This window comes from Haliaeetus leucocephalus, unplaced genomic scaffold (genome assembly GCF_000737465.1).
Source record: "Haliaeetus leucocephalus isolate CR32 unplaced genomic scaffold, Haliaeetus_leucocephalus-4.0 Scaffold179, whole genome shotgun sequence".
Taxonomy (NCBI): domain Eukaryota; kingdom Metazoa; phylum Chordata; class Aves; order Accipitriformes; family Accipitridae; genus Haliaeetus; species Haliaeetus leucocephalus.
In genome coordinates, this window is record NW_010972615.1 from 907,212 (window position 1) to 920,679 (window position 13,468).

General features: G+C 40.8%; 1 protein-coding gene across 1 annotated transcript in view; it reads right to left on the reverse strand.

Annotated features, from left to right (window-relative positions):
* Positions 1 to 868: 868 nt before the first annotated feature.
* MRS2 (MRS2 magnesium transporter) overlaps positions 869 to 13,468 on the reverse strand; it is a 20,340-nt gene continuing 7,740 nt past the window's right edge. Inside the window, exons 2-11 of the mRNA XM_010564445.1 lie at positions 13,296 to 13,415; positions 11,714 to 11,750; positions 10,984 to 11,096; positions 10,372 to 10,545; positions 9,553 to 9,683; positions 8,749 to 8,865; positions 5,871 to 6,023; positions 4,606 to 4,723; positions 3,699 to 3,812; positions 869 to 2,690 (exon numbers count right to left, since the gene is read on the reverse strand). Coding sequence (XP_010562747.1) covers positions 2,580 to 2,690; positions 3,699 to 3,812; positions 4,606 to 4,723; positions 5,871 to 6,023; positions 8,749 to 8,865; positions 9,553 to 9,683; positions 10,372 to 10,545; positions 10,984 to 11,096; positions 11,714 to 11,750; positions 13,296 to 13,415 — 1,188 coding nt within the window. The 3' untranslated portion in view covers positions 869 to 2,579. The remainder of the gene's footprint in view (positions 2,691 to 3,698; positions 3,813 to 4,605; positions 4,724 to 5,870; positions 6,024 to 8,748; positions 8,866 to 9,552; positions 9,684 to 10,371; positions 10,546 to 10,983; positions 11,097 to 11,713; positions 11,751 to 13,295; positions 13,416 to 13,468) is intronic.

Here is a 13,468-nt window from a genome sequence, read left to right on the forward strand (position 1 = left end):
TAGCAAGTCTCAAGGCCCGCATTTGGGGTGTAGAACAGCTGGGATCTCCCAGGGAGAAAAGCGCGAGCAAGACTGATTAAGTTTTAGGAAATACTTTTGCTTTTGCACTTGTGGCTGAGACTACTCTGACACCCTTTCTTTGTGTTTTCATGTAAAATTCCATGACCATGGTAGCTTAGAATTATTAACAGTTTTTATTGTTATCAGTATTGTCTTCAACTAATTAACATAACTTTGTATGATGCAGGTTTAACAGTGTGCATCAATTATCTATTAAACAACTTGAGCAGCAAGATGTGATGCTATTATTACCATCACTAGTCCATAGACACGTCTATGTATTTTCTCTCTCTTGCCTCCTTCACAAACATAAAGCATTATTTTCACTTTAACTAACACAAGTCAGTGGAATAGCACAGAATTCTAAAGGTCACACTCCAATGACACGCCTCAACTTACCTTCTTAGGAATTGTCTCTCTCAGGGAGGTTGTTTAAAAAAAAAAAGTTTTAAATCTGAACTTTATGAAGGAAGTAACTGGATGAAACTGGGTGCACAGTACCTACCTTACAGATCTGTTAACTGTGGTGTAAGGCAAAATGAGCAGTGTATTTATAAAGGCAGAATAAAAAGAGTTTTCCTTTTTAAATGAAAATTGATGAAACCAGTATGTTCTGTAGCAATTCCACTCTGAACATACAGCCTCCACTGGCTTTGTTTTTTTCTATGTACGATTTCAGAGTAATTTTACCACATGTGAATGCATTTTGATTACTGGAATTGTAAGAAAACCACAAAACATTTGTTTATGTCTGTGGAGAGAAAGGCACTCTTGTAAAAGATGTGTCTTTCTCCCAGTGCTTTTATTGTGCTTTAAGTCAGGAGGAATAATCAACACAGTTCACAGAAGCCTCTCTGCACAAAAGACAGAGCTTGGAAAGCTTACGTGAAAGCTTTCCAAACAGCTGCACCAACACATTTCAGTCCTGGCCTAATGCAACTACAGCTTCGTTGAAAACATCAGCATCTATATCCCTTCACACCCTGGGCTTTCCTGGGGTTTGTGAGCTGTTGTTTTTTCCACTGGATTGCTCAGTTTAGAAGTTTTTTACATCTCTACCTGCTAAGCAAAAAGGCTGCAAAAAAATACAGCTAAAAAAACTCAAGAACATTACAAACCCCGTTAATTTTCTCACCTTCTCATGCCTTTTATAGATGAAGTCACATACAGAACAAGAACAACTGTTTGAAAATAATTACACACAACTGATTTTAACCAAATTAGGGTCACAGGCCTGCATAATTTTAATTTATGTACCTTTTTATTTCCACTTTTGACTCTTTAGTCCTGAGTAAAAATGTTCACAGCTACAGTTACTGTCTTTTCAATGCCTACTAGTACAGTGATTTACCCGGTGGCACCTAAGGAGCTACTCACTGTATGTTACAGAGAAGTTAAAAAACCCCAAACAAGAAACAGTTTGTGACCTGATTTAGAAGGATTTCATGCTCCCTCTAGAGACCAAGAGAAACCAGTGGAGAACTACACCCTCAGAGTTCAGAGACAAGTCCTAAGAAAAAACATAAATAGCAGGCATAAGAATTTTTCCTCCCTCCTTCAATCCATCACAGGACATCAGGCTTCCACACCCTTTACTAACCCAGCTACTTAACTGTGGTGCAGGCTAGTCCGTGCTTTGTCTTGTCTTCTTGGAGTGAAAAGAGAGAAAGCAGAGCCCAGCTTAAGGGAAACCAACAACTGGTCTGTTGATTTTTACCAGCATTTGAATCAGGCCTTATGACAACATGAGGAGTTGTTAAACTGCAGCTGTATCAATGTGTGTTCAAAGAGTGGCAGATAGCAAGCACAACTGTGCAGTGCCAATAGGTCTGCTTTCCCTGTTACTAAAACTGCAAACATTTTGGGCCTAAATTAATTGTTAAGAAACACCCAAGATAAGTAGCTACATTTCAAAACCTGTTACTGCTCGCTTAAAATAAGGGAAACTACGATTTCTGGTTACTGCCAGTTTAGAGGTGATGGATGCTTCAGAAGAGATGCAGGTATGCTTTTGCTTTGGAAAATCTGTTCTCTGCAATTAAATAGGCCCTTAAAAAAATCCATTAAAAAGGCCACTTTGGGGTGGATTTTTCTTTGACATTTGAAGTCAGATTCCTAAATCTGCAGCTCAGAACCAGAATTATTGATGAATGTTGACTGCTGTCACCCTTTAAGCTGAAAATACTGTTCTCTTTAAGAAAGGCCATTATGCAAAGAGTATTTGACAAAAACACTTAAAATAAGAATGCCCAAAAAATAAGTACATGTATGTGATACCAAAAACTAATGGAACATACGTGGGATGGAGGTGAGACTACGCTCGAAAGCACGTGTTTTCCCTTGCGTTCCTCTCCTCTTGTGTGTGAGCACTGAAATCTCACTATAGGTTTTTGGCACAAAATATATATTAAATAAGCAAGTTTAGAAATTCTTGCAGTTTTCAGTAAGGAAGAACAAATGCAAGGAAAGTGTCCAAAGTGCACCCTGTAACATTAAGAGTCTCTTCATTCCTGCTGTTCCTATTGGTTTGTTAATGTGCTTCTGCTCAGCCCAAATGTTTCTGCTTTAAGGTTGTTCTTTATCTCCACTCTTCCAGCTGCTGGTTGGGATTTTTTCAAAACTGCAGGAACCTAGGCAAGATACAAAATAGCCTGTCATTACGTTAGAAGCTGCTCTATATGCAGCAGAAGGAAATAAAGCTTCACAGAGGCCTGAACCCTGATTTTTCTCCTCTTATTTTTAGAACAGACTCTGGCTTCTCCCTCCCCAATCCTTCCATCTGCCTCTTAATGGCAAGGGAGGGGAGGGAAGAAGGGGAGTTTATCTGGGTCTGACTTTCTTTTGCCACTTGTGGCAACTTAACTTTTGAATCCACTGCTACCTCCCTGTTACAAGTACTGGAGTGCAAAATAAAGGGAGACGAGACAGTCCCACAAGCTTTGGCAGGGAAGCGTAGTCAACGGGGAAAATGACGCACACAAAATCTTGCTAATCTGAGGACGGTCTCCTTGGAACTCTTCACGCAGCTTAGTACAATAGGACTCTCTGATGCCATCAGCATGGATGGCAAAGATAGCTGGTGTGCACATGAGGAGCTATTACAAACTTCGGATTGGGAGTCAGCACATCACAACCATGGCATTGTTCTCCAGAGAAATGTTATAGCCAGTACCTGTCCTCATCGTCCTTTTATCTTTACCTTCTCTTTTACAAGGCAGGGCCTACAGATCCAGAGTATGTGGGTGGGAGGAGGACGGCAGCAGCCATTATGTCCCTCACTATGAACAGACTGCTGCAGCAGCTGAGAAGGCAAATTAGGGCTGCTTCTATCACTAGCCTCAGCTTCTCTTGGGCTGCCAGGTGAAAGTAAATACAGTATGTCTCAAAGAACAGCCTGCAGCTTCACTTCTGGCAACAGTGAGCGGTATCTTACTGCTCAAGTGTATCTCTGCCAGTGCTGGGGCTTCCCACCTCATTCAGTCCAGCTAGGGAGAACCTTTTCCTTTGTCAAGGAGCAGACACTGAGCTGAATTCCCCCGTGCTCTGTGGCCCACCCCTCTACAACAGAGCTTATTTCCCACTTCAGAAGCGGACTGTACATGCAGTCTGAAGCAGAAACCCTAGCCAGCCATACGTACGTGCGGAGGCAGCGGAGGTTCTAGGTGCCGTCCAAGGAAGGAAAGCAAGCGCCGCCATATCAGACCACTTCCCAGAAACATAATTCCTGTCACCAGCCAAAATATTCTGGGGTCCTACCGACAGAACATTCCCATTAGTCATGCAACTCTCTCTTCAGAAAAGGGATTATCCAAAGATAATCCCTCACTCTCCAGCAGTGTTCTCCTCCTTTACGGGAGGAAGTGGTAAACTCTCTACCATCAACAGCCAAGCCCCACCTTGGGAAAAGGGCCATTTCATAGGAAAGCATTTTATTTAGGAATCGCCCTAGTGTATTCTGTTACTGTCCCGTGCAGTTTTCCTTCCTTCATTGGGAAGTTTGAAAATTCAGCCCTTCTATTTAATGGATTTGGAAAGGGAGAAGTCTTTGCTTTTTTTGTTTTAAAGACAGCTGGTGCAACTGTAAATTTGTACACACACACACACACTACCAGTCTAGGTATAAACATGTAATTGACAGTAGAGTATTTCCTCTGGTGTGCTGGAAATGCCCTGGCTGCTTGCCAGATACCCTTGTATCTGGAAGACAAAGCTCATCTTTTCAGAAGAATAGAAGATCATTAAAGAAACCTTAATACTGCTTTAGAGTCAGTCCTCATACAACCATAAATTTGTCTTCCTGTTTCTTTTCCATGGACATTACATAGAAAAAAAGGCTGCAATACTGTGCAGTTAGCCATACGGTAATTTGCTTACAAAAAAGTGACTGCATGAACACATGAATCACTGGACTAAATTATGTTCAGATGCTAATATAAATCTGGAGCTTTACCTATGGGAAGAATGAAGTAGTACCGAATATGAAATGCACTGTAAGAGTAGGAGCCATGTTTTAGGTCACTGATAAAAGCACCACTCGTTCCTTACCTCTTCAAGGGATGACTCCAAGTTCATACCAAACGCAACACCTATGAGTCCAAAGAGAGACAGAGAGAAAGTCCCCATAGTCAGCTGCAAGTTCAGTCTCATCATCACATTACGGTGGCTAAAGAAGGGAGAAACATCTGTAAGGGGAACCCAAAAATTGATTTGCTGCCTAAATTCTCCAATTCCATACAGCATGCACTAAAACCAAATAGTAAAAGAGAGGAAGTCATGCTGGAATTAGGCAACCCAGTAACAAAGCTCATGAACAACATGAACACAGCAATGAACAACAGTGTAGAGAGGCTATCATTTTGAAATTGCTGCATCAGGATACCTCTAAGGTAGCAGGTTCTGCTTAATCATCATCAGACTTTCCAGCATCGCTCACTTCTTAGAGGTGTACATACACAAAGTAACAGTAAATTCCAAGGAAATTTGTGTTCTCTCACCACTAACTGGCTAGAATTTATATGTCCGTATTCACAAGAAACAAAAATTTACTGTTACCTTACAAATTAATATGCTTACAAAGAAGTAGAGTCAGTAAATGCTGCAGACTATAAACTTTAGCCTGTTTTGGAGAATTCCATATTCAGGTCTTCCCCAAAAGGATTTCTGTGGTTTCCTGATGCAGCATCCACCAATTGCTTCTACAAATAACTTCCCAGTAAAGAAGGGAAAGCATATTAAACCCTGACCTCAAAGACAGAGTAGCACGTGCTTGCAAATGCAAGCTGCAATTATTTTTCAGTAAGAAAGCTAACCAGTAGTGAAAACTGTAGCATACAAAGAGAGAGAAAATACTCACTCCAAAGTTAATCATTCTTCTATCACTCCATAGAGTGATAATGCAACTTGCACTGAACACCCGAGTAGTCTAGCCAGACCCTTGAATAATTCAGTTTTGCTGAATTAAGCGTAAACTTTCCTGAGAACTTTATTTTGCCCCTAAATTTGCAGACCTTTCCTTTAGTGAGTAGCTCCCCAGAAGGATCTAGGAGAAGCTTGGTTTCTTCTGCTAGGGAAAACTGATGCCTAGCTAGAGAGGTTTTTACATATACTAATTAGGTTGTCTTGTTGCTTTACTTTATTCAGTTCACTGATAAGAAAAGCACGATGCAGCTTCTTGTGCTGTGACTGCAAAGTCCATTCAAACCCTCACAAAGATGGAAGTCCCCAAGTTTCCTTGTAGGCAGATTTGAGAAAGACTAGGCAGCATTAAATTCTGCTCAGCTTTTGGCAGCCCAACAGATAGGATAGCTAACCTGTCCAGGTTGATAAAGATTATGCTTTCCGAGTCGTCAATCAATACTCTGAGTTCACGAGCTTCATTTGCAAGATCTTCTGCTTGCCTGTAATAGTTCTCCAGCAGCAGCTCCATTTCCTCTGCATGGTCAATCCCAGATGTACTCTCCTCACTGTGAGCAACAATTTGTATTTTTCCAGTTAGCTACATGTTGTATAGAAGAGTATTGTTGATGTGTTAAGACAAGGCACGTAAGAGTTGTGGGGAACAGCCAACAAGAGTGCTGTTAGACACTAGATCTCAAAATCTAATCTTTTCAGTGAGGAACTTCCAACAATACCAATAGCTTAAAATAAAAGGTGTATTTTTATATCTATCAGCTGATCAGCATAGGCTGTCAATTATTCTGAGTAGAGCAGTTAGCATTTGAGGCATGCACAACACCACAAATCTTACTTTTTCAGATATTAAAAATTTATAAAGTTACATAAATTTTATATTATTTATAAAGTTTATAGTACTATAAATGTTTATATTAAGTTATTATACAGTGCTGACAATTTTGAAAGGAGATGCTTAATTTCTTGCTGCCCTCAAGTGGTGGAAGCTGGTAACAGTGCAGTCAAAAACTCCCAAGAATAAAACATAACCAAAAGTCAACACACAAACAATTACATGGTGAGGGAGATGTTTTAGGTGTGTATTAAAATAGTTCAATTGTAAGGTGTTTCAGCTATACACAGTAATTACTTCAAAACGTTTTGGGACCATGAAGCAGCCAAAGAGTGAGCATCAAATGGAAGAAGCTGCTCTCCTAAGTGAAGTCTGTCTTCATCTTACTTCATGGTCCGATGGCTGGCGCAGCAGCATTCTCTGAAACAGGTATGTATGTTTCTGATGGTGTACTGGATTGTTCACTGCGCAGATGAAAGCTGAGGCACTCGAGATCCACAAGAGCTTGGAAACTAGCAGCAAAGCCAGGAAGATTCTTCCATCATTTTTTCTTTTGTGTATGACCTGATTTCTCTACAGAGACTGAACTTTTCAAAGAATCTCCTCCTGGAGTCACTGACTGTTAAAAGAACCTCTCCGAAACGGTTTTGCAAGAAAATAAGTGATATGTCTTAAGAATCATCCCATGTAAGCTCCCTGAGGACCTTTAACAGAGCCGCTAGTTTCTCTCTTATGGGGCAGAAACTTTGAGTTAGCTAGGCTGTTTTTAAAGCCCTTCAGACCTTGAGGTTTTTACTGCATGCAGATGAGGAGTTGCAGGCTTGAAAGCCTTAGAGCACTATCTGCTGCATTATGGATTCAGCTCAAGGTCTTATTTGATGAGTATCTTTATATCAGCTCCTCCGTGGATATACAAAGGGAAACAACAGGCATACAGACTTGAAAACAACTGCCACCTGATTTGCTTTCATTAACTAGACTCCATTTGTCTCACTAGTCTTCGAGAGTCTGCCATCCCTTCGCACAAATATATGATGTCTGCCTCGTCCTTCTACACTCGGCTCACCATTCCTGATGCAAATGACCTCTGATGGTACCTATATGCCTAACTGGGTTCCTCCACACCTTCTCAGGCTTCTTGAGTCGATCAAATACCACACATCACCTGCATCAATCCTGGAGCCAAAAGAGCTGTTCCCCACACTGCCAGCCTGCCTGCTGTCATGGCTAGCGTTTCCTGGTGTGCCTCGTGCACGGGCTGCCTCGCTGCATCCTGCAGCACGGCTCTAGCACCCTTTACCCAACCTCCCACCACCTCTCCTACCCTTCTGAAAGAAGGGATGACTTCAGGTTTCTCCTGACATGAGAGTGTAAGCTGACCTTGGTACCTTTCCTAGGTGTTCCCTACACATTGTCCACCATGAGGCAAGAAGAGATTTGCCAGCAGCTTGTGCTCAGTCCAAAGAAAGGTTGTGAGCAAAACCAGGATGAAGACCAGGTGCTGGCTCAGGAGCAGCCTGGAATTCAGAGCCCTCCCGATACTGCTCCGGCAGATGCAGTAGAAATGCAAACCGCGTCCCACTTCTGGAATACTGTGTTTCTGCTGCACATTTAGACTAAGTTCTGCAGGGCAAGGAACTATCTCCCGATTTCAAATCCATGCTACTGTGTGAATAGTAATAATATCCACATTTAATGTGGTTAGGCAAAAGTATTCTTCAGCAACTTTGCAAAGGACCCTGAAAGGTAGTTTCTGTTATCTGCTTAAACATAAAACATGTCTGTATACCCAAGATTTAAATACAGTTCAGCCCAGAACATATTGGGATCTCATATACATTATATTTTTGCTTTTTAGTTTTTGTTAAAGCAGGCAATGCTGCTGCTGCTGTGTGCCGTCTTTCACCAGAATTTGAGAGTGCAATAGGACTATTTCTGGATGTACATTTTTCCTGAAATGCTGCTCTTCAGATGCACAACCAGAATGCTCCAGGGCCTCTTTCCTTCAGGTTCTGCTGCTGAGCAAAAAGCTAGAAGCAAAGTATTTAGAACAGTTCTAACAAAGTAAGTGTGGTGTCTGACCTATTCAAGACAAGCTTTAAAACCTGCCTCTTTGGTTCTTTTCATGAAAATGAGGAAAATTCTCCCAATAACATTGGCTTTTTCTCCTCCTGCCATCCTGTTCCCATCCCATTACATACTAGATGAGCTGACCTGTTATGCCAAGAAGTATTTGAAACTGCTTAGTGTGACTAGTGCTAATGGAGTCCCTCTCCAAAATGGCAAATACAATGATTTCTGAAGTGGCAAGCATTAGGGCTTTAAAAAATTAGAAAGTCATGTTCCTTCAATTTTTTTTGGCAGGAAACACCCAGTTTAGTGTTCAAGTTCTCCTCAGAAAAAACACACTGTTAAAAAAGTATGTGGTTTCAAAACATACATACAATACTCGTGGATCAGTCCATTTAGATAGACAGAGCTCTTCTATTAATTCTTCTTCATCTAAGATCTCCAGAATTGTTTCTTTGAAAACTTTAAGATCTGTTTCCAGTTCTGACAAGCTGAAGAAAGAACAGGCAAAAGGTCAAGTAATCTCCACTGGCACCAGTGCACAAAGGTAATCTCTAAATAAGTTTGCCAGCCAGCACCCTCACCAGACAGAGAGGCCAGGGAAGACTTCCTTGCCAGGTTCTACGAGCTCCTTCAAAAAATTCCCTACAGGCCACACACTTAGCAGTGGCAGTGATCTCCCTGGGGACCAGCGAGCTACAGACACACACTAAAAGGGATTCAGATGTGTTTTCTGGATATATTTGCAAGTCAGAAAAAAATAGCACTCTGTGAGCATGTAGCGAGCGCATATTTGCAGTCGTATCGGAGAGCCTAATACATGAAGTTACCAATGTATTAGTACCAGTAACCTTAAAGCATAGATCCAAAGGCTAATCTTGTTTTACATTATGGGGAACATTTCATGATGTTATTTTGTTCTCTTAGGTATTATTTTGTTCTGTCAGATGCTATTTAAGAAGCTCGACTGTATTTCTGACAACTCGGAATACATTTCTCTTTTTCTGTTTTTCCCCATATCACTAGGTATTTCATATACCAAATTTTACATTTACAAGTAAGATGCACAACCCAGCATTCTAGGAAATTAATATTAGATACTTTTTTTTTTTTTAACATTTCATTGCACAATTTTCTATGGTCATCTTCTAGTCTCTTGACGGCTTACTCTTATTTACCTCTTGCCATTTTGCAGGAGAATGTGTAGTTTACTCCTATCCACAGACAAAAGCTTGGGGTCCACTAGAGCTTCCAGTGTCTCAAGGATCTGAGGCTGCAAAGTGTTAAGTCTCCCTTGCAGTTTGCTGATCTAGATAACAACATGATCCTTCATAAGAATTAAAGCAATCCCTTTAGAATGACTTGGGCAACTGACTTCTGTCTCTGAACACAGAATTCACAGTTAATAGGCAGTTAACGCAATCTGCTTTCCAATGCCTTGGAAACACTTGCTACAGGGATATCACTTACAAGATAAAGGCAGTGCAAAATACAGTATTTTATAAAAGTGATTTGCACTGAATTGAAACCCAGTGACAACCACACCAATAAGGCTGATAAGCTAAAACACTCTTTGTCTAGAAATGTCATATTAGCATTAGAAAGCTAGCATTAGCAAGATTTTTAAGGATAGCTAGAAATCATTATCTGATTCCTGCTCAAGAGGCCAAAAACCTCAGCGCTGTTGTGCGAGTTCCATTTCAGCTATAGTATGTCTCTAGAAAGGTACTCTGACTTGTTTTTTAATTGTCCAAATGATGGTGAAGCCATCGCATCCAAGCAGCACTTTCTTGGGAAGGGAATGGAAACACACATACACACAAAACCATAAGAACTAAAGCGATGAAAGCTAAAACCAAAAAAAGAGCTCCTACAATAAGCGCAGAATACGTATACAAATGTGCATGTATAAATATTAGCACAAGAATAAAATCATACTGTCCTTTCTGTGAAGCAAAAACTTCCAAAACAATTTAAATAAAAATGAGACAGCTCACCCGGTACTGCAGGATTGCTTCTATGGCTCGGAATTCAAAGGGCAGGGAATATGTAACTAGTTGACCTTCCCCAGCCAGCTGAGATACTAGTTCATTGAAGAGCCAGTGTTCCAGATTTAAATTACGATAATCTAGTATCAGAAGAAACTCTGGTGTTATGACAGCCTTCAAGAACTGAAAAAGACAGTACATGTAGGAGTCTGAATAAAAACTCTCTGAAGATTTCTCATAACTGTAGGGCATTTGATAAAGCCACTCTTCAAATGTCTTTTCAGGCAGGAAAATAACAGAATCTCATGCTAGCTGCAAACTAGTGAACCCCATGGTTCAGACACAGCACTGTGCTAGTGGTGGTATGACTGAGAAGAGGCTCCTCGTAAGCCTTTACTTCTATAACGATGTCAGTAATGTTTCTCCTGTGCTCAACTGGAAAAATGGTCATTAATACATACTGTTGGTAAACCCGTACCTCTCGATTGCTCGGTAGAGCCCCAAAGATACATTTACTGCTGAACTGGATGTCATAGAAAGCTGGTATTAAAAGAACCATGCAAGAAAGTGCAAGGATAAGACACAGTTCAAGTTTACACTCAGCTATAGGGAAACCATTACCTCCATTCTCATGATGATCCTGTTGTTCCTAGTTGCAATGCTCATTAGGTGTTGAAATCTTAGATCTCGAGCTTGAAGACCCAATTCCTGGTACAATTCCGTTTTCTTCTTTTCTATCATAAAAATATTTTTAGATTCAGACATTTAGGGGACAAGCATACACGTTCTCAAATTACATTTTAGCATGTTACTATGTCCAGCAAAACAAACAAAAAAAGCTGCGCTATCTTTAAAACAGTTTTCCTCCCATTGATTCCTCAATGTAATTTATTTTTTGCAAAATTTAGAAGACTGTGTCTTGAGTGGAAAGAGAAAAATTCTAGATATAAGTGAAAAAGTTGGCCATGACAATTAATTTCATGTCAGGAACCAAGTGACTCATTTGAGAAACCACATGTAATCCTACAGGAAGGGAAATACAAGGCAGGGGAAGTAGCACGCTGGTTGAAAAAGGAAAAGACAAAGTAAAAATGACCTTCCTGTGGTATAAGTTATTTTCAAAATATTACTTTAAAATACACAAAAATTGTAACAATAAAGATGATATGAAGACCCATAGAAGGCAGCAAAACAGAGGAAATGTTACAACATCCCAAATAAACACAGTGAAGTATCCCAAATATAATTTTCTACCCCATGTAGATTCCCAGTTGGGCTTTTCTGTATTGGACAAGAAAAAAAAAGACAAACAAGCAAGCAACAAACGAACAAAACTAAAATGGAAGCTCACCAAAATAGGTGGTATTTCCGTCTTTGTCAACCTTCATCTAAAGGAGTGGAAAAAAAATATGTATTTGTTTCACAGAACTACTATAAAACAAGAAATCAATTTCTAAAATTGTTGGTACTTGCCTAGAAGTCAAATGGAAAATATGTTATGAAGAAAAAGCAACTCTTTATGCCCTCTCTTCACAGTTCATCCCAATTAAGAAAAACATTGCACCAAATTGCCATATATTTCAGTGTTCGTATAGACACCAAACAAAACCAGTGTCATCTGCACAACCATGTTCCTATGTAAACCTTGGGAAGGAGGTGAGTTACAGAGGATCAGACATAGAATAGAACAGAACAGAATAGACTAGAACAGAACATTTCAGTTGGAAGGGACCTACAATGACCATTGAGTCCCACTACCTGACCACTTCAGGGCTGACCAAAAGCTAACGTATGTTATTAAGGACATTGTCCAAATGCCTCTTCAACACTGTCTGGCATGGGGCATCGCCCACCTCTCTAGCAAGCCTGTTCCACGGTTTGAGCACCCTCTCGGTAAAGGAACGCTTCTGAATGCCCAGCCTAAGCCTCCTCTGGCACAGCTTTGAACCATTCCCATGCGTCCTATCACTGGATACCAGGGAGAAGAAATCAGCAGGGCATCCTACATTTTGGACTACAAATTTCACTATCTCCTCTGGCGCAATCTGAAAAAATGTACAAGTAAAATTTAAAGAGTACTAGAAATTGGGTAGTTAGTCCTCGTGCCCACATCAATTATTGCATTAACATGCTGTTCAGCTAGTAACCTGCATCTAAATCCATCTTGTCTTAGCACTTGTCATTCAGATTATTCACTTAACACTTGTATCTCCCAGTAAAATTATTTTATTGGAAAAACTGCAGTGTCTGGTTTCATCAGAAAGTTTGCTGTTTGCTCATGAACTATGTAGCTTAATTCCGTACTACTGGCTTTAAAAATACCTTTCCGTGAATTAAACATACCTAAGCGTACATTCCAGTGGAGCTGCAACAGGGGTTCCATGGCCACAAGGACCCAGCTGCATGCACCTTGTTGTGGAATGACTGCTTTTCGTTCTCAGCACAGAGACCTCACCTTCCCTCACGTGCACTAATAATGTCAATCAAGCTGCTCGCAAATGGCTTCCAGACTCATTTTAAAAAAGACTATACAGAGAGCTTGTTTTTCGCCAAATCTTACATTTCCTTGGAATTGCAGCTACCAAGACACAGGAATAATATTTCTAGAAGGCATCAGCAAGCCCTGACAAGCTTAACAAGAAACCTTCTGACTGCAGCACTTCCAAGAGTTCACCGGCCTTCACAATTAAATCAAGAGAACTTCCAGCAGGTGGTGGATCTTAGAAAAACACCCTGATGAACGCTGCGTACCATAACTGGTCCTCAAGTCAGAATACCTTAAACCACCGACTTAGAACTAGGGATGTTCTTGGAGAGACGAATCCATCTGCTCTTATGATGCTTTAAGAAAAAAAAAAACCCAACAAAAAAGGAAGAGCACCGTCGCCTAGCACAAGCTGCCCTCGTTGCTGGCAAGGCCTGCACAGACTCACCACTGCAAAAACAGGAGACACGCTAGCGAGGGTGGCTTGGGAGGCCTCCGTTGTGGCACACCGGTAGAGTTTACCTGAAGAGAGACAAGGCGGTTTTACTTCCAGCAGGCCGCTCTTCCCCTGGAATTACTCGGTGCCCCGCTATCGGCCACCTACAGGAGGGGCCGGCACGG